The sequence below is a fragment of the Penicillium samsonianum genome, assembly GCF_028829775.1.
Source record: "Penicillium samsonianum strain IBT 33392 chromosome Unknown utg000002l_segment0_segment0, whole genome shotgun sequence".
Lineage (NCBI taxonomy): Eukaryota > Fungi > Ascomycota > Eurotiomycetes > Eurotiales > Aspergillaceae > Penicillium > Penicillium samsonianum.
In genome coordinates, this window is record NW_026643260.1 from 3,715,670 (window position 1) to 3,735,161 (window position 19,492).

At 51.3% G+C, this 19,492-nt stretch overlaps 6 protein-coding genes across 6 annotated transcripts; 3 read left to right on the forward strand and 3 right to left on the reverse strand.

The window, feature by feature from the left end:
* Nucleotides 1-237: 237 nt before the first annotated feature.
* Nucleotides 238-2,636, forward strand: N7471_003297 (uncharacterized protein; the record flags this gene model as incomplete). The annotated part of the gene is made up of 3 exons (XM_057276017.1): nt 238-496; nt 553-701; nt 768-2,636. The coding sequence occupies 3 exons, from the start codon at nt 238-240 to the stop codon at nt 2,634-2,636; spliced, it is 2,277 nt and encodes a 758-aa protein (XP_057140655.1).
* A 386-nt stretch (nt 2,637-3,022) lies between these two features.
* On the reverse strand, nt 3,023-4,012 carry N7471_003298 (SDR family oxidoreductase; the record flags this gene model as incomplete). Its single annotated transcript, XM_057276018.1, has 1 exon — nt 3,023-4,012. One exon carries the CDS (start codon nt 4,010-4,012, stop codon nt 3,023-3,025), a length of 990 nt encoding a protein of 329 aa, XP_057140656.1.
* A 1,706-nt stretch (nt 4,013-5,718) lies between these two features.
* N7471_003299 (O-methyltransferase-domain-containing protein) lies at nt 5,719-7,144 on the reverse strand (the record flags this gene model as incomplete). Its single annotated transcript, XM_057276019.1, is given in 3 exon segments — nt 5,719-6,193; nt 6,210-6,790; nt 6,845-7,144. Coding segments are annotated over 3 exon segments (1,356 nt in total), but the record flags the coding sequence as incomplete, so codon positions are not given.
* Nucleotides 7,145-7,603: 459 nt separating this feature from the next.
* Nucleotides 7,604-9,173, forward strand: N7471_003300 (FAD-dependent oxidoreductase; the record flags this gene model as incomplete). The annotated part of the gene is made up of 3 exons (XM_057276020.1): nt 7,604-7,905; nt 7,970-8,226; nt 8,275-9,173. 3 exons carry the CDS (start codon nt 7,604-7,606, stop codon nt 9,171-9,173), a joined length of 1,458 nt encoding a protein of 485 aa, XP_057140658.1.
* Nucleotides 9,174-9,954: 781 nt separating this feature from the next.
* N7471_003301 (uncharacterized protein) lies at nt 9,955-16,307 on the forward strand (the record flags this gene model as incomplete). The annotated part of the gene is made up of 4 exons (XM_057276021.1): nt 9,955-10,241; nt 10,302-10,587; nt 10,644-14,090; nt 14,163-16,307. The coding sequence occupies 4 exons, from the start codon at nt 9,955-9,957 to the stop codon at nt 16,305-16,307; spliced, it is 6,165 nt and encodes a 2,054-aa protein (XP_057140659.1).
* Nucleotides 16,308-18,516: 2,209 nt separating this feature from the next.
* Nucleotides 18,517-18,969, reverse strand: N7471_003302 (uncharacterized protein; the record flags this gene model as incomplete). The annotated part of the gene is made up of 1 exon (XM_057276022.1): nt 18,517-18,969. The coding sequence occupies one exon, from the start codon at nt 18,967-18,969 to the stop codon at nt 18,517-18,519; it is 453 nt and encodes a 150-aa protein (XP_057140660.1).
* Between the last annotated feature and the right edge of the window lie 523 nt (nt 18,970-19,492).

A 19,492-nucleotide genomic window follows, 5' to 3' on the forward strand; every position in this document is an offset into this window, starting at 1 on the left:
GGGTCCCGAGTTCCGAGCTCCACCAGGAGATCAGCGCGGCCCGGGAACATCAGGCTTGGCCGCACCCACCTCACTTCTCCAGCTCTCCTTCCCTTCCAGTTCTACATCCTGCTCACGCCCCCTACCTTGAGTGTCTCGTATCTATCTTGAGAATCCCTCGGGATAACAAGGAGGTTCTGTTCTGTGAACGGATACCTTTCTCCACTGACAGCTATCAACTGCAACGATATGGCCACAATGCCTGAAACCTCCTCATCTGCACTAGGTCTGTCATCCCCACACAGGCAAGTGCGGACCTGCAACCTGTGTCGTCAGCGCAGAGTCAAGTGCGACCGCCAGGTTCCACGGTGCTCCAACTGCCTGCGGTCCGAAGGTAACTGTGTCTACCCGCCCGGTCGGGGCAGGGCGCCTAAGAGACCAAGACACGGCGTGGACCCCCGGCTCCCTGAACGTCTGTCCCGCCTTGAGAGTATTATCAACCAATTTGGTGCAGCTGGTAGGGTCTATAAAACCAACGCTCTTGCCAACCGGCTGCTGACAACGAAACGTCAGCCCAGGAGAATCATCAGGCTCAAGAAACCTCTCACGCCCGAGAAGCGAGCGAGACCCATCCATTTGATCTAGACTTTAGTCGTCTTAAGGTTGATGAGTCTAAAAGCTACTACGTGAACAATGCCCTTTGGGTCACATTGTCCAATGAGGTACTCTTGGAGTCCTTCTCTCCGTCGTTAAAATTCGCGTCTTATATATTAACGCGGCAATGTTAGGTTGAGGAACTCCGTGACCTCTTATTTGAGCCCGCGAGCGAAGATGAGGTCCACGATCCGGCGCCGTCAACATATTCCTCGCATTCTTCATCCACCACCAGTACTGCCGCCAGCTGTGCTTCCTCTCAGATGGGGCTGAATGCCGCCATCTTCGGCTTTGCCTCTTCCCTCCAGCATCTCCACCCTCCATTGACCCAGGCTGTCACGCTTTTCGCCGCATTCACAGAGAATGTTGCGCCACTAGTCCGCATTTTCCACATGCCTACGTTGACGCACGTCTACTGGGACGCTATTGCTTCTCTTGACTCTCTTGATAAGCATACCGAGACCCTCATCTGTGCTATTCACTACTCAGCCGTGGTTAGTCTTACTCCAGAACAGTGTCTTGGCATCCTCCATGAGACGCGTGAAGCTGCCCTAGAGAGGTACCGGTTGGCCGTACAACAAGCACTTGTTCGTGGTAACCTGCTCAACACCCAGAGAATGACGATGCTACAGGCGGCAGTGCTCTTCTTATCTGCATTACCTAACGAGGACGACTCGCGCGCCGCTTGGTCGCTAACATCGCTCATCTACCACATTGCGCGAACCATGGGTCTGCACCGTGATGGGACGGCGTTCGGGCTCAAACCCTTCGAGACAGAGCTGCGTAGGCGCCTATGGTGGCAGATCTGCATTATCGATAGCCGCTCGTCCGAGTATCACTGCAACGAGCCTATCGCGCAGCACTTTGCCTCGGACACCAAGCCACCCCTCCACGTCAACGATGTTGACTTGTCGCCTGACATGGTAGAGCCTCCAGCTGAGAGATGGGACCACGCGACAGATATGACGCTTTCCTTAATCCGGTGTGAAGCCATACAGACAGGTTGGAAGCTAGGTCTTATAAAGCAGAAGCAGCCCAGACTGCCGGGTAGCAGAAATGCTGCAATAGCAGATAACTCCGAAGAACCTGCCAAGAAATGCCGAGTCTTGATCCAGAACCTAGAGGCGAGCTTCCGCAACAAATATCTGCGCATCTGCGATTCCTCCGTGCCCTTCCAATTCCTGTCTTCAGCGGTAGCCCGCATCATCCTGGCACGCTTCTGGCTCACAACACAATATTCTGTTGCGTCACGCGAGAATCAAGCAGATGACAAAAAGACCAAGAGCAGTTTATTCCCCGGAATACCAGCCAGCACTGGCCAGTTAGAGAACAACATGCGCGACGGGCTGTTCCGAACTTCCATTGAGTTATTAGAAGTCTCGGGCATGCTTCTAACAAACAGAGACATTACGAAATGGACCTGGTACTCAACGACACACATCCAGTGGGGCGGAATGGCATTTGTACTTTCCGAATTATGCGCCCGGTCTCACTCTCCCGAGTGCGATCGCGCGTGGGACTGCGTCACGACCGTTTATGACGCATGGAAAACCAGCGGAGATCAAGAAGACGAGAGCCGCCTCGCCCTCTGGCGACCGATCAGGCGGCTTATGGCCAAGGCCCGCTATGTGAGAGAGATGCAACGGACAGATCGGGGACGGCCAGTACAGGCTGGGCGGAAGGCTCAGTGTTATGACCCTACCCCGTGCCCGCCCGCCGCAGAAGTTCTGTCCCATTATCCCGAGACGACGCACACCAACGCTTGGTACGCAACGTCACAGCCCACAATGTGTACCATGCCAACGCCTGAGCCCTCGTTGTCTGCGTTTTCCTCGGGTCCGAATAGCAAGGGGACTTCAGGTGCTTTCCGGGGACTACTTGGCACCGAAACGCTTAGCCCCTTCATAGACTTCCTTCCAGACCGGTCCTGGGCAGATGGTGATGGTGACATTTCCTTATTATTTCCAGGCATTGATCTTGAGCTCCCTTCAAGGTTGTCTTGATGTGTTGTAGCCAAGGCTGTACGTGGTTCATGACGTTTCCTGGTGACCGACGTAGTGCTAGTGGTTTGCAATGCGGCGAGCGGTATAAACCTTTCCTTGGATATGTACAATGTACATATATGTAACGAACTTGCATAATCGAGATAACAAATGGCAAAACTTGAACAAAATTGACAGAAATATGGCAGTGCGACAATGTATAATATGGCTTAATGGTATGTAATTGCGTTAGTTGACGAGCTAGAGAAAAAGAAATCAAATTAAAAGAGGAGTTGTCTGGCATGGAACTTGCTGCTGTGTCGCTATAAGAGTGAATGCCAATCAATGTACGCAACCCCTCCACTGCATCCCGGACAATTACTGCCAAGACTACTTCAATCTCAGTACTACAAGTATCTTGGAATCTCCCTCTTCACAAAATCCTCAAAGCTCGTCGCCTCCCGGTCAGTTAGGAGCCCGACGTTGCCCCTCTGCTTCTCAAAGTCCTCGAGCGCGTACAGCGCTTTTGTCTCTACCATGGACTTAGCCAGGGACTTGGCCACCACATGCGGGACATTCAGCGCAGCCAGGTTTTTGAGGTACTGCTCGACGGTGACGTGGTTGACCTTGACCGGGGACTTCCCCGCCGCAGCAAGCTCCCGGTTGATGATGTCCCACTGCTCAGCCTGCGATAGCAGTGCCGGCCCGTTGAGATAGATGATATCCTTGCGGGGAGTCGACCCATTCGTCGCTTGGTAGCCGTTAGCGTACTGTCGCGGGTTGACTAGTATGGCACCAGCCACCCTGCCGATATCCGCCGGGTCGATAGGATCATGGAGCACCTCTGGCGCTAGCAGATTAACCTGTTTCGGCTCCACAGACCTATCGAGATAGATCCGTAGCGGATTGCTGGCGAAAAAGCCCGCTCGCAGTGCTGTGTGCGGAAGACCGATCTCCTCCAGTCCCTTCTCAATCTGCGCGTGCTGCCAGGGGATAAAGTGGTCGGACTTGATGGAGCGGATGTCATCCTTGGTGGCCCCCGCGGTTTTCACCTGTCCGGTTGACAGGAATACGACGTGCTGAATGCCAGCGTCCCGGAGCGCGGTGATGGCGCCACGCATCAAGTCGCTGGAGCGAACCGCGTATATGAAGACCGCCTGGGCTCCAGTCTGGTGAACGGCGCGTGTCACGGCCTCAGGAATGGTCAGGTCGGCGGTGATTCGCTGTAGGCCGGCAGCACGCTCCTGTTCGGAGGAGATCCACTCATTGTGCTTGGCGATGTCTCGCATGGCTATAGTGACGCGGGCACCGCGGGCGTGGGCCTCGAGGGCAGCGGCGGAGCCGACTTCGCCAGTGGCGCCGAAGACGAGGACGCTGGAAAAGTATGGGGATGACATCGGAGAGCGACGAAGAAACGCGTGTGTGAGAAGGGAGGGGGTTCCTTTGTGTGTTAGTGCTAGTGTCTATTCTGGGTATCCGTACTCAGCGCAGTTATTTGAATCCCTGGTTGCCTTGTTGACACCGATGCATCGACTGGAAATGTCCCGAGGATGTCCGACTCGGGGCTATATAAGCCAGCTTGCCTAGAGTCATTGTTGAGCGAAGGTAGCGAACCCGACTCAGCGAGTGGGGTCTCGCGGTCTCGCATAGTCGCATAATATCGCATACTGTTAGTACTATTGAGGTACGCTAGCCTATTTTGGATGATATGTCGAACTAGGAATATGGCCCCCCTAGCCCTGAACAGGAACCCAGGGTATTTGTTATGGTCTACTGGTAAAATAGCCTGTATTTTGCCTGCATGATACATCCATAGATGTACATAGTACATACTACCCTGTAGTACGCCCGGACTACTTAAGGGGTTTACGCGTTTCAATGTCACATATGTATTTATGAGGTTTTGTCACATAAAATTGTTGATTTACAGGTTGCCATGTTTTGATGTCTCTTGAACGGTGACGATCACTCTACCTTGTGCCAAGGAACATATGTTAAAGGCGACCCTGTGTAGGGCAAATTTTAGCTGACCGACCGACTTCTATCGACTCGTTTGCTCGAATAAATCGCTTGTCGCATTTGAGCCTTTCAAAGAGAAAAAGTAGATAGTTATATTGCAATGATAGAGATTACCTACATGTAGGTATAGCTAGGTGATTGGTATTCAAAGGTGGTGTTGGGGGCTTGGAACGATTATGGCCAAGCTAACTAACCTACTTGTATCTGCTGAGTGTTCTAATAACCGTGTCGAGCTCCCAGCACCTTAGTGTTGGTGGCAGACAACGATAATTTTCCACAGAATGATGGTAGGATTTGGTACCTTTTGTATGGCATGCCCATATAAGATACCAACCGCACAAGAAGTCACAACATCCATTATCTCAACCCCCTGGATAGCTAGGGAAATTAGATATCTGAGTATGTTAATTCAAAAGTCTTTAATTCTGTTAGTATTGATATTGACAAGAAATGTTCAGTATCTTTGAAGTAATATGGAGGTTCTGGCTTGTTGTCCCTTTTGTATCTTTTGTACGGCTTGCCCATACAAAAGGTACCCAACCTCGGAAATTACCGTTGGCTGGGCGCACCAACAACACACGGAAGATGTTGAGCGCTTGGCACGATTACGCGGGAATTTAATCAAAAAAGCAGACTCGAATAACGTGCATTAAGTGCCTCAGAACTAGCCATAAGAGCTTATTCCCAAAATATGTAAACTTCCTTACGCACAACGGACTTATCGACCTTATAGTTATATGTATTGTAGTGGGGGACATAGTCCTCATTACCCATTAGCCTTGCCTGCCTTTCTTTTTGGAGTTTAGTTATGTAAGCACCAATGTGCAGAGGTTTAAAGTAGCAGATAGTTACAGATTGACAATACACACTCCTACACCTCTCTGAATTCACTTCCTGGACTGATGTCCCAGGTCTTTTTGTATGCTTGGTTGGTATGAAGCTGAATTGCGAGTGCTGAATCGACCCGTATGCCAGAGAGCATACTGCCTTGAGCGTTCCCCTCTTCAATATTTAACATGAACCCCGCCCCGCCCCCAGCAACGTTCGTATTTCAAAGCCCCTATCCCAGAACTACATCAATCACCGACATGAAACTTCCATAGGGCGTGTTCACAGTATTGATCTTGAGTCTCGAGTCCACGGCTTCCAAGATGGCCTTCCAGCCCTCCAGGTCGCGCTCCAGAGAGTTGAACAGCTGCATCATGCCGACATCGCGAGAGCGAAGCACGCGCTCGTTTACCGAGGAAACAATGCCGGGTTCGGGAATGACAAAGTCCATTATGACCACGTGCGAGCCCTCGCTCATGGACTTGACCGTGTTCTTCAGGATCTTAACTGAATTCTCAAAGTCCCAGTTGTGGAAGATCTGGCGGAAGAGGTAGACTTCGGCCCCTTGCACGGGCTCCTTTTTGAAGAAGTCGTACTCTTGGAACTTGATGCGATCGGCAATGCTGGCCTCGCTGTTCTCCCCGACGACCTTGATACCCTCTTCGACGACATGCGGGATGTCTTGGACGATGAACTCCAAGTCGGGGAACGCCTTGGCCAGGGTCACACAGCTGTGGCCAATGTTACCGCCGATCTATTCCGATAAAATCAGTCAGTTTAATATACCCAGGATGGATTAGGGAGAAAGAACTTGCATCAACGACCTTGGCCTTGCCGAGGCTGGCCCAGTCAAAACCGCTGACAAGGTGCTTCAGGTCGCTTTTGGGGCTGCTGGCGACTGCATCCATAACACGCCCAAACAGCTTATATAGCTCTGGTTGCTTAGCGATGTACTCGTACATGCCGAGGTTAGTGTTGAAGCCGGCGCTGAAAGCGCTGTTGTTGGGTGCCGTGCTGTCGGGCCATCTTTCGTGGGCAGTGACCATGGACGCGATGACCGGGGCAATGACACTGGTCATCCACACCCTCTGGTCGGAAAACCTAGTGTTTGTGACCAGTGCTGCAGATGTGGCCGAGTGGGCGATGAAGCCCAGTGCGGGCTCAGCGAAGAGATGGTTTGTCATGCCCATGCGGGCTAGAGACTTGAGCCGCAGCTCTGACACGCCGGCCTTCACCGCCAGTTCTGCGTACGAAATATTGCCCTCCAGGGGAACCAGTTCAAAGATCTTGAAGTGGCTCATCCACCGCATAATTTCCATATAGTGGTACTACCGACAAATAAATCAGCATCACATCAAGGATCGGTTGAGGGACGGACTCACGCCGGTGATAACATTCTGCAAATACTCGCCGGGCCCGGCGACAAGCTGGAAGATCTGTAGTGCGTGGTCCAGGAGCTGCTCCTTGGCAACCTGTATGTCCTCGGGAACATGTGGAGGCAGGTTGATGATGGGTGTGTCACGCTCGAAGCTTGGCTCGGGAAGCCCGTTAGCCCGAAGGTAATCCGTAAACACCTTGCTTTGCTTGTCGATCCCTCGAACTAGGAGCTCCAGTGGTGACGAGCTGGTGATGTGGCCGTTGGTAACGCCGTTTGCACCATTCGTAACGCCGGTCATAGCCATCTTGAATGTGGATATCGTATGGGGGGTAGTGATTTGCTTGGATGGGCGACAACAAGGGAAATCTGGAGAGGATATTGCTCTTCAGTAAAATGTTTGATGATGCAACTACACGTGGACATATACATTTATATATACTTAGCAGGCGTTTCCGACTGTCTTTTGAAAACCGAAGTTTTCCGCGCTCCGTGAGCGGATCACGCTGGGATGCGAAGGCCGAGTTCATGTCTCTAAGATTCGGATATTTTCGGCCATGCCCACATTCAACCAGCCGCCGATGCCAGCCCGCTCAAGGCCACCGTGGAACCCAAGGGAATTGGCAAGTGCTGGTATCTAGTTCTTTATGCTCCATTGGATCTCCGAGGCACCGGGAAATGCATAAAAGTTACTCGACCGCGTTATGAGACTTGAATTTTTCTCCCACGCTAAAATACAAATTCGGCTATCAGTAATTCCAACATCATGGCTATTCCAAACCAACATTATGAAGTCGCCATTTCTGGAGGGGGCATAGCTGGCGTTACGCTCGCTTTGATGCTCGAGAAACTCAAGATCAGCTACATTCTTTTCGAGGGTCGTGACACCCTCGAGTCGGACAGAGGCGCCGGTATTGGTCTACAGCCAAACGGAATGCGCATTCTTGACCAGCTAGGCCTCGTGGAAGACATCGAGCAGGCTACTATACCCCTCAGAAGGTGGTTCTCCTATGACAGTGAGGGAAACATGATGTCTGATTCTAGCGTCATGGGACAGTACCGCGAGAAGTTCGTATCGCACATGCGCTTTGCCAAGTTTCTCCTCGTCTAACTTATACGCACCACCCCGTAGGATCGGATACCCCGTCACCTTTATAGAACGACCAAAACTTCTTCCAATCATGGTGCACCGCATACAGCATATAGAATGCGTCAGGACGTCGGCACGTGTGATCTCAATCGAAGAGACTGATAACCATGTCGTTATTACGACTTCTAGTGGTCTATCCGCCACGGCGGACATGGTTGTCGGGGCGGACGGCATACGCAGTGTCGTACGAGACCATATCGACTCCTCGTTACCCGAGAAGATTGGCTCTGCAGATGATTGTGAGTTTCGTGTACAGATCACCATAGCATTGACTTACTCAACCCTAGACATCGGCATCGGCTTCTCCACCGTCTACGGAATGTCGTCGCCTACCGAGGGCATTGCCCCTGGCGAGAGGTTTGCCGTTTATCGAGAACAGGAGACCATCATCGGCTTCACGGGTAAGGACGGTGTTGTGTTCTGGTTCGTCTTTGAGAACCTCAACAAGAACATCCCGCTCTCTCATGCGCCGCGATACACTGAGGCTGAGGCCGAAGCACTCTGCCAGGCCGTCGCCCATGTCCGAGTTACACCACTGCTCAAGTTCGGAGACCTCTTCAAGAACCGAGTCGTGGCTGTTAAGATTGCGGTTGAGGAAGGCGTGGCAAAAGGATGGCACACGGACCGTGCCGTCATCGTCGGCGACGCGGCCTGCAAGACGACCCCAGCAGGTGGCCAAGGTGCCAACCAGGCCATAGAGTCGTGCGCCGTCTTGGTCAACAAGCTGATGGAGGCTCGAAAGGCATCTGTGCCTGGTGAGAAGCTATCGCGCGAGGCTGTCAAGTCCGCCTTGGCTAGTTATGCCCAGGTGCGAGCGCAGTCAGCTGCCATGATCTCGGAGAGGTCTCAGATGGTCTGCAGTGCACTGCTTTGCATTCCGGGACCAGCCGCTGCCATGGTCAAGGGCATGGTGAACCTAAGCGATGAAGATTGGCTTCTGCGCGCGTTCATGGCACTGTCGACCGCGCCGGTGCTGGAGGATATTGAGCTTACTGCTCGAGGACACCTCTACAACAAGACAGTAAAGGCGGCGCAGGTCGAGACGGAAAGGCGCCGTAGCGCAACTAGCGCAGCGGTAGGAGTGGAACAGAAAAGAAAAATTGGAACACCGACTAATGAGCAAAGCGAGATTCAGGACCTTGTCGGCCTGGTGCAAGAGGCGAACAAATTGGTGGAAGTATCTTAGGTTAGACTTGAAGTGCCAAAGGTCAATACTCAGTCGAACCCTTTGTTACTCATTTATATATCTTCTCTTTGGAACTTTATTCATATTAGACTAGTGTAGTATTGCCATCTTTAAGAGAGGCTTGTCATTAATTTAAAATATTGTTCATTTTCCAAGGTTGTATCGTGTTACGATTCGCTCTAAAAGCTATGCACAATATTATCCTCATTACTCACATGCAGACGCGGTCCGCGGAAGACAGTCACATTAGTCTGCTAGGAAGTGAACTGAATGCATGATAAGCTAAAAACACGATTCCTACCAATCTTGCATGATGCGTTGTACGTTGATGTGAGATACGATCCACCCTGCTGGGAGAGGGAACTGCTCAATCCAAGAACTGGGCCATCATCAAGCCTAATTTGCTGGGTTTGCGTCTATATTGCTTATTTCGGTCTTAGCTCCCCCGCATCAGGTTCGGACTCCTTCGGAGGTCGTACTTTTGCCTACTTACCTGCATATGTGGTGGATCCGGCATATGCGGTTGTCACTATCTAATATACAGAACCTCGGAGATTTTCGTAAGGATAGCAGAACGCGAGGCGTACTGGGAATTTTCGGACGGGATTTCGTCGCGGATTATGATCTAGCGCCTCATCAGAGAAAAATGAAAATGTGACCGTGTTGGTATCCCAATTTATAAGCTTAGCGAGACGGTGAGTATATAAAGTACCACGAGATCACGCCAATTGGCAGATATTCTACTTACTTTCCACAGTTAATCTCATTGCAATCCTTCATGATGGCATCTTCGGCAGATATATACGTGTTTGGTGACCAAAGCATTGCGGTACTTGACAAATTGCAACGTCTTGTGCTGGTCAAAGACAATTCAGTTCTGGCATCATTCCTGAACGCAGCATTCTTAGCGATTCGACGCGAGACACGCGCACTACCACCCACCGACAGAAACTCCATCGCACAGGCAGATAGCCTCGGTCTGCTCGTGGAGGCGGTTGGGAGGAGCACAACCCATGCGGCTCTGGATAGTTGCTTCTTATGCGTTTACGAGATAGGCTACTACATTGAGTGAGTTACTACGTTTGACTCGACGTTTAATATGTTCGTGCTGTATTGACTATTTTAAAGCTATCTTGCTCGAACGGGCAAACAGCATCCCCCGTCTAGTCCGTCCTACTTCCTCGGTATTTGCACCGGAGCCCTTGCGGCTGCTGCAATCAGCTGTTCCACAAATGTATTCGAAATATCTAGACTAGGTGTACAGGCCGTTATCGTCGCCTTCCGGCTTGGAATGCACGTCTACAGGAGAGCCGAGCTTCTTGGTTACTCGACACCTGCAAGCTGGTCTGCAATTCTGCCTTCGTACCAGGAGGACCTTGTGTCAGAGATTTTAGCAATGTTCTCAGCGGACAAGGTCAGCCACCGAGACCATTCATTAATATTGGATTTGCTACTCACCCATGTTATTAGAATCTACCCACAGCCTTGCAGCCGTATATCAGCGCTGTCGGTCCAGGTTTCACAACTGTCAGCGGTCCCCCAGCCGTGCTCGAGACATTGAGATCACTAGAAGCATTTTCCGGCAAGAGACTGCACCCTGCCCCCATCTACGGTCCTTATCACTGCCCCCTGGCATACTCTGAAAACGACCTTGAACATGTCCTGGATTCAACTCTCAGGGGCATCGAGTGTCTGGGCAATGAGGTGATCATTCCTCTGGTTTCTTGCGCTTCAGGGGCTCTTGTAGAACAGACCTCTTTCGGAGCTCTCTTGAAGGATACCCTCAAAAGCGCCCTTGCACAACAGATCCGGATGGACCGCGTCACTGATACGCTGTTCAAAATTGCGTCGACCAAGGATACAACAATCACCCCAGTCAACACTCTGGCCGCGCGGAGCCTCACAGACTCCTTGTCTCAGAGAGGTGCTACCACACGCATCGGTCGTACATTGGAGGACCTAGCCAAGGAGAAGACCAGGGCCCCAGAATGCTCGCAGGCAGCTCCAGAGGATGCACACAAAATTGCCATCATTGGATTCAGTGGCCGATTCCCGGAGGCAGACGACCTCGATGAGTTCTGGGATCTGCTCACCAAAGGCCTCGATGTTCATAAGACGGTGCCCGAGGAGCGCTTTGCCCGAGATCATTATGATCCTACTGGCCAGCGTAAGAACACTAGCCAGGTCCAGTATGGGTGCTGGCTCAAGACTCCAGGCTATTTTGACACCAAATTCTTCCACATGTCTCCTAAGGAGGCCATGCAGACGGACCCGGCGCAACGATTGGCCCTACTCACTGCATACGAAGCGCTTGAGATGGCGGGAGTCGTACCTGATCGGACCCCTTCGACCCAGAGGAGCCGCGTTGGTGTCTACTATGGGACGACAAGTAATGATTGGGGTGAGGTAAATTCCTCGCAGGATATCGACACCTACTACATCCCGGGAGCCAACCGTGCTTTCATTCCCGGTAGGGTCAACTACTTCTTCAAGTTTACAGGTCCCAGCATCGCTGTAGATACTGCCTGTTCTTCTAGTCTCGCTGCCATCAACCTTGCTACCAATGCCCTAGTCAACGGCGATTGCGACACCGCAATTGCTGGTGGCACCAATGTCCTCACGAACCCCGACAACTTTGCCGGCCTCGACCGTGGGCACTTTCTCTCGCGGACGGGAAACTGCAAGGCATTTGATGATAGTGCTGATGGCTACTGTCGAGCCGATGGTGTTGGGACTCTCATCCTCAAGCGACTTCCGGATGCCATCGCGGATAACGACCCCATCTTTGGCATTATCTTGGGTGCGCACACCAACCATTCGGCGGAATCCGTTTCAATTACTAGACCCTTGGCGGACGCACAAGAGTACTTGTTCAAGAAGCTTCTGAGCGAGACCGGAATCCACCCGCACGATGTCAGTTACGTTGAGATGCACGGAACGGGAACTCAAGCCGGGGATGCCGTGGAGATGCGCTCAGTACTTAATTCGTTTGCTTTCGACCACAGTCGTCCCCGGGATAAGGGCCTCTATCTAGGATCTGTCAAAGCCAACATCGGACATGCCGAGTCTGCCTCAGGGGTCATTGCAGTCATCAAGGTCCTGCTCATGATGCAGAAGAACAAGATCCCCCCTCATTGTGGCATTAAGACCAAGATCAACCATAGCTTCCCTACGGATCTCGATTTCCGTGGTGTGCATATCGCATTGGGACATGAGGAGGACTGGCCTCGTCCTGTGAACGGCAAGAGGATTGCGTTAATCAACAACTTCTCTGCGGCAGGTGGAAACACTTCGCTGTTGCTAGAGGATGGCCCTACAGCTTCTGAACTCGAACACCACCAAGCCGCGGACACGCGAACGGACTATACAGTGTTGGTCTCGGCACGGTCCAGTAAGGCCCTAGAGGAAAACCTAAAGACTCTAGAAGGTTTCATTGCCAACTCGTGGGCCCCAGAGAGTGAGTTAATCTCCCAGCTCTCTTACACAACCACCGCTCGTCGCGTGCACCACAGCCACCGCGTAGCGTTCGTCACCAACGGCCTGGAAGACCTGCGGCGGTCTATTTCCGCGGCGGCGAGCGTTGCTGCCGAAATCAAGGGGATCCCCGCAGTACCTCCAAAAGTCGGCTTTCTCTTCACCGGCCAGGGAGCCCAGGAAACTGCCATGGCCAACGGCTACTACAAAAACTTCTCCTCATTCCGGTCTGACATTCACGAACTCGACTCTATCGCGAAATTCCAGGGCCTGCCTTCCATTCTGCCACTGGTCGACGGGACGGTTCCGGTTGAGAAACTCTCTGCCGTCGTTGTCCAGCTCGGTACCTGCATTATCCAAATCTCCCTGGCCCGATTCTGGATGAATCTCGGCATCAAGCCGCAGTATGTTATTGGTCACAGCCTAGGCGAGTATGCCGCCCTTCAGTTGTCGGGTATTCTCAGTGTCAATGATGCTATCTACCTTTGCGGCCACCGAGCGGCTCTCCTCGAGAGAAAATGTACAGCCAACACGCATGGGATGATTGCCGTGAAGGCAGCAGCGGATGAGCTAAGACAACAGATTCCTTCTGACATGCTGGTTGAGGTTGCTTGTATCAACGGCATGCAGGATACTGTCCTCAGCGGTCCCAATGCCGATATTGATGCCCTCTGTGGGATTCTCACCCAGGTAGGCTACAAGCTTCACAGGCTAGAAGTTCCCTTTGCCTTTCACTCTTCTCAGGTCGATCCTATTCTCGACGAGCTCGAAGAGCTGGCTTCGCGCGTGGAATTCCGCGACCAGGTACTGCCAATGGTCTCGACTTTGCTGGGTGCGGTGGTCACCTCTGGTGACATGATTGGGCCACAGTACATCAGACGCCACTGCCGTGAAACTGTCGATTTACTTGGCGCCATTCAGATGGCCGAGACCGACGGTATAATGGACCGGGCTGGCATATGCATTGAGATCGGAGCCCACCCGATCCTCACAAGGATGGTCAAGTCTATCATCGGACAAGACCTCCGATGCTGCGCTTCCCTCCGTCGCAAGGAGGACTTCTTTAGAACTCTGGCGGATTCGCTATGCGCTCTTCACCTCGTCGGATTGTCTGTTAACTGGGATGAATATCACCGCGACTTTGCGTCTTCTCGCAAGGTGCTCTCTCTTCCTAAGTACAGCTGGCAACTTGCAAACCACTGGATGCAGTACAATTATAGCTGGTGCCTAACTAAGGGTGACATTCCAGTGGAGGCCCCTTCAGCTGCTGCCATGCCCGTGCAGTCAAAATCCACCAGGCTAAGCGACTCCGTTCACGATGTCGTTGAACAGACTCTTGGCGCAAAGAGAAGCTCCATTACAATTCAGTCCGACATGCACGACCCGGCTCTCTTAAGGATTACGCAGAACCATCGTGTGAACGGGTTGACTATGGCTCCTTCGGTGAGTCCAAGCTAACTCCTTTTTTCTCTCTCTCCACATAACTGAAATGCTGACGTTCGTTCCGCTTGTTAGACTCTCTTTGCCGACGTGGCTTTCACCATGGCTAAACACCTCATTGAGAGTCGTGGGCCCGAGATGAATGCTTACATTCCCGCTATCAATAACATGGCTGTTGAGAAAGCCCTCATTGTGAACGAGAGCGGCCCCCAACTGCTTAGGGCATCATTGGAGGTGAGCTGGACGAGCATGTACGGCTCAATGCAGGTCTACAGCGTGAACGAGCTTGGAAAACAAGCGACTCTTCATGCAGTATGTGATGTCGTCATCGAAGACCGCCAGAAATACCGCGAGAGCTGGCAGAGCCACCTGTATCTCATCGAGAGAAGTGTTGCGCAACTTACTCAAGGGGTTGGTGGCGGTTCTGCCCATATGATGCACCGTGGTATGCTGTACAAGATGTTTTCTACCGCGGTGCAGTACGGGCCTGCTTTCCAGGGTATCCAGCAGGTCTGGTTCGATACTGCGGGCCTCGAGGGTACTGCAAAGGTCTTCCTGCCCTCCGGGAATGATCAGTTTGCCCTCAATCCATACATTTGTGACAGCCTGGGTCACCTCACGGGCTTTATCATGAACTGCAGCGATACCCTAGACCTTGACGGCTACGTTTATGTCAACCACGGGTGGCGCTACCTGCACCTGGCCGAGCCCTACCAGTGTGGCGTGCACTATCAGACGCATGTGAAGATGCAGGCTGTTGGCTCTGACGACTCCACCTATAGTGGTGATGTGCATGTTCTTCGTGATGGCAACATCATTGCCATCTGTGGGGGCGTTACCTTCAAGAAGGTTTCTTGTAAGGTCTTGGAAATGCTTCTTCCCAACCCTTTGACAGACAAGGCCAAGACAACCAAGCTCGCTGCTCCTGACCCTGCTAGCTATAACCCGCCAGCTCTCCCGTTCATCACCAAGCACAGTTCTGGCTTGGCTTCACCATCTGACCAAGTGGAGCCGCCTGTTGATGTTTGCTCCGGTCTTGTTGAGAAGGCGCTGGTGATTATTGCTGATGAGATTGGGGTTGACCTGGCTCAGCTTACTGACTCTGTTTTCTTGGCGGACTTGGGGGTGGATTCGCTCATGTCGTTGACCATTCTGGGCAACTTCCGCGAGGAGCTTGACTTGGATATTCCAGCCGTTCAGTTCTACGAGTGCTCTACGGTCAAGGACTTCAAACGCTTTATCACCGTTTTTGCAGGCATCACTGACGACAGCCTTTCAAGCTCCGCATCGGAGACAGAAAGCGCCACATCTAGGGCTGCCTCCACAACCCCAAGTACGAATGGCGAAATACCCGCCGAATTAGGAAAGAATCCTTCTATTGATTTTATACACGACGAGATCAAGCCTGTTGTCCATGAGATTCCTCGATCGACATCCACCTTGCTGCAGGGGACAAAACACTGTTCCAAGACCATCTTCTTGTTTCCTGATGGTGCTGGCTCGGCGACTTCCTATGTCACACTGCCGCCAATTTCGCCCAACTTGCGGGTCATCGGGTTAAACAGCCCGTACCTCACAAAGCCGCGGGAGTTTAACTGCGCTCTCCAGGACATTACCGGTTCCTACATTAACGAGGTCCGTCGACGCCAGCCCCATGGTCCATACCACCTTGCTGGCTGGTCGGCAGGAGGCGTCTCGGCATTTGATGCCGCGCGGCAGCTCGTTGCCGAGGGTGAGGTTGTCGAGAGTCTCACCTTAATTGACTCTCCTAACCCCATCGGCCTCGGCAAGCTTCCAAAGCGCATGTACGACTTCCTAGAGAACTCGGGCATATTCGGCGCCTTCGAGATGGGCGAGGAGGCCCACGCCCCGCCGGACTGGCTCTTCCAGCACTTCTGCGTCTTCATCGAGGCACTGGACCGGTACATTCCTCAGCCTTTCGAGCCCGACTCGGCGCCTAGAACCACCATCATCTGGGCCAGGGACGGAGTGTGCAAGAATCCGGACGACTCACGCCCCGAAACACAGCCTGACGATCCTCGTGGCATGAACTGGCTTCTGGACAATAGAAGCGACTTTGGACCAAACGGGTGGGACGAGTTCATCGGCGTCGAGAATATCAGTACCTTTGCGATAAAGCATGCCAATCATTTCACCATGATGAGGGAACCGGCTGCGTCGTCGCTCTGTGCCATGATTCGTGAGGTTTTAAATATTTAATACGAGACATAGTAATATCATGGCGATGGCCTCTGGTTTCTGTTGAGAACTCCCATTGATTTTCATTAATAGGGCTTGACATGCTTCAGCACTGTAAGCAATGCAAACACTAGCAAAAGCGTGACTTGCATAAGTTATACATATAAAAGCGCCCTGTTGTTTTGGCTATCTCTAATACCATGAGAATAATGTTCAAAATGGGTGCTGTGTCGATCGCTTGGGGCAACCTTCCGCAGCAACAGCCTTATCTATACGGTTCGCGCTGTCTATGAGTCCGGCCTAAAAGCCTTTTAGGAGACTCGCAACAGTTTATTCAAGCGTATCAGAACGGCCTCTCCTCCCCCCCACAACTCCCCCTTTAGGGAGTCGGTAATTCTTAACAAAGAGCTCATACTAGATAAAGTCATCTACCTAGTGAAGTTTTATTGCTAGATTATCCAGCCGCCTCTTATACGGAAATGTACCAGATATATATTAGAATTTCACGCGACTGGACTACAAATTCCCTACAACTAGAATAACAAACATTTGCGGGAAACAATGAATGCCCCATACTACTGCTGTCAAATTTTTAGTACGCTACGATTGGGGTTTCACCCAGCTGAAAATAGGCACCCAGCGGCAGGGGCCTCTGGGTGCCCAGAACCCCCAAGCTCTCCACCTCACCGCCTCTATATTGCACCCTGTCGGTCTCTCATGATTTCTAGTTTCTTCGTCAAGTCTCTCATTGAGAAAAGAAAATGGACGCACCGGAATCCCAAAGCCAGCACAGCTAGCACAGCCAGCACAGCCATCCCATTCAAGACTACGACCTAGAGAAGTCGACCTCCGTACCGAATTCCCCAGCTAGTGATGATGAAAATTGGTACCCTGGTGACGGTATTTGTCCGCCAGAGAATGAGTTCCAATCATGTCGCCAGGCCAGTCTAGAATCCTGGAGCCAAGCAGCATCCAGGCATGATGGAGAAATTAATTCTCTAGACATGCATTTGGAGGCATTTCTAGGTCTGGTGAAGAATGTCCCCCCTTTCTTCCACGAACCTCCCGAGAACATCGCCTTGACAGGTGGAAAAAATGTAACTGCTTGTCCTACGGTCATCCTTGCATCTACAAACTACAGATCACCCCAACTGCCGCCAACAGTGGAAGCCTATCGATTATCTCCAATGTCTTCAATGTCTTGGGTTTCCGCTGCTCTCTGTCTACAAAGCGAATATCGAAGAAGTGTGCCCTTTTCCATAAAAGTGGCGATTGCGATTCGATGATTGAGAACTTCTGGGAAGTCATCACACAAGGTCACTAGCTAGCTCGCGTGAAGAGAGGACAGGCTAGCTTATACTCGCCGTGGATGCTACGAGGCAACGCTAAAAGTTACAAAGAAAGGTATCTAAATCAGCACACATTCTCTTTTATGTAATTTTACTCATATAGTGCAAAAGCAGCTACGAATGGGTTCCGTCATTGCCAGATTCATCGGCTGCTTTTAATATTCTCTTGGATTTCTGCGTTTCAGGTGGTCTCGAAAGAGAAATGATGGTTGGATTTGCCTCTGTCTTGCTGCTTCTATCGCGGAATATACCTAGCCCAAAATTATCTCCACGCATAATAATTTCTCGGCCCCCGAACCCAAACCCCTTTACAAAAGACCTTGCCGCATTCCATGACTTATTCCGAACAATTGATAAATAGATCAACCTAAGTGCTACCCAAAATGCCATTGATTCATTACTCTGCAGTGCATTTTTTGATCCAACTATCCCGTGCAACTTAGTTGGATCTACATCTTTAGGTATCACAAAAGCTCTCACACCTGCTAAACAGGATTATCAGAAACTGCTCGATACGATTTCATGGAGAAAACCCCAGTTGAGCATCTTATTGTATTCTGTTATACTTATTGACCAGGCCTCCCCACTATTAAACATGTCCCTCAAGCACTACCCCCCATCTGCCTTGTTTCTGCCATTTGGACAAATACAATGCAAACATTTCTACAAGTGATGTATCACCCCGATTATGTGACCAAGTCACCAATTTCCCGAGTGGAAGAGTTCCAGATGCTCTTTCTATTGCCGACCAGACGCCCCGGTGCCGTGGAGTGTCGCCCCTCCTTTTGGATTTACAGCGAAGAAAAACATCAGTCTTGAGATTTATGCTCACAGCGAACACAAACACATGCCTAAGTCATGGGCAAATTTCTGGGTTCTGCTCAGGCGAAAAGATTCGAGCGAGCGAACAATTCAAGCTTGAATCTGGTGTTTTTCGGATTGCGCAATGTTTTGTCGACAGAGATGGTTTCACGCTCTACGACAATGAAAGAGATGGGCTTGACACGCTCGGATATAGCTATCCGAATCTTCCAAAGTAAGGTGCAGCTAATTGAATGTTTGTTGCTCTGTATTGACAATCCCAAGAGTGCGAGGATGCAGATAACCAATCCTGGAGCGCGACCTCTCGCCTTTTCAATTGGCACAGACATTACGATGATGGCCTTTGGCTTGACGATGGGACTTCGAGAATCGAACACATTAGGCAACTGCAGAATCACCCATGGATTGTTAATCCTTTTCACAGTGCTGACCAGTGCGGTTCTCTGGAGGACAATCGACGTAGTCCAGACTTGGATCATATCTTGGATTGGAACATCGAAGTCCGAAAACATTGCCACCCAGACATGCAATCGGACTTTTCCTAATATTCTTAAATTTTCAGATCATTGGAGCGCTCGAAGATTCATTTCTTCATGTGTAGGCCTGACAAAACAGGCCTCAGTTCCAGCAAGGTGGGTCTAATACGAGAGCGCTCGGGATGGCCCGTTCATACCGCGAGGCAAAATCAAACATCAGTTCAGCTACGAATTAAATATGGCAGCGAGTCATGTTCAATCTATCCTAGAGAGTTCGTTCCACCTGGAAACTCACTGCTGGTCTTGATAAATGAGCCGGTAATCCCTGTGGAGACCGGGTTCATACGGTCGATTACTTACACGGTTGGTGGATGCCTCGTATAGGTCCTGCATGAAGCCAATTCGGGCTAGCATCGACAGGAAAGTGGAAACCTCAACGGCACTGGACAACCTATCGGGCGCATACTTTTAAGGTTATGTATGCTCTTGCTGTCAGCAGATACGCACACATCTAAAATGGCCATTGGATTGGAAAGGCCGGACCCCTCTCCAAGGAATA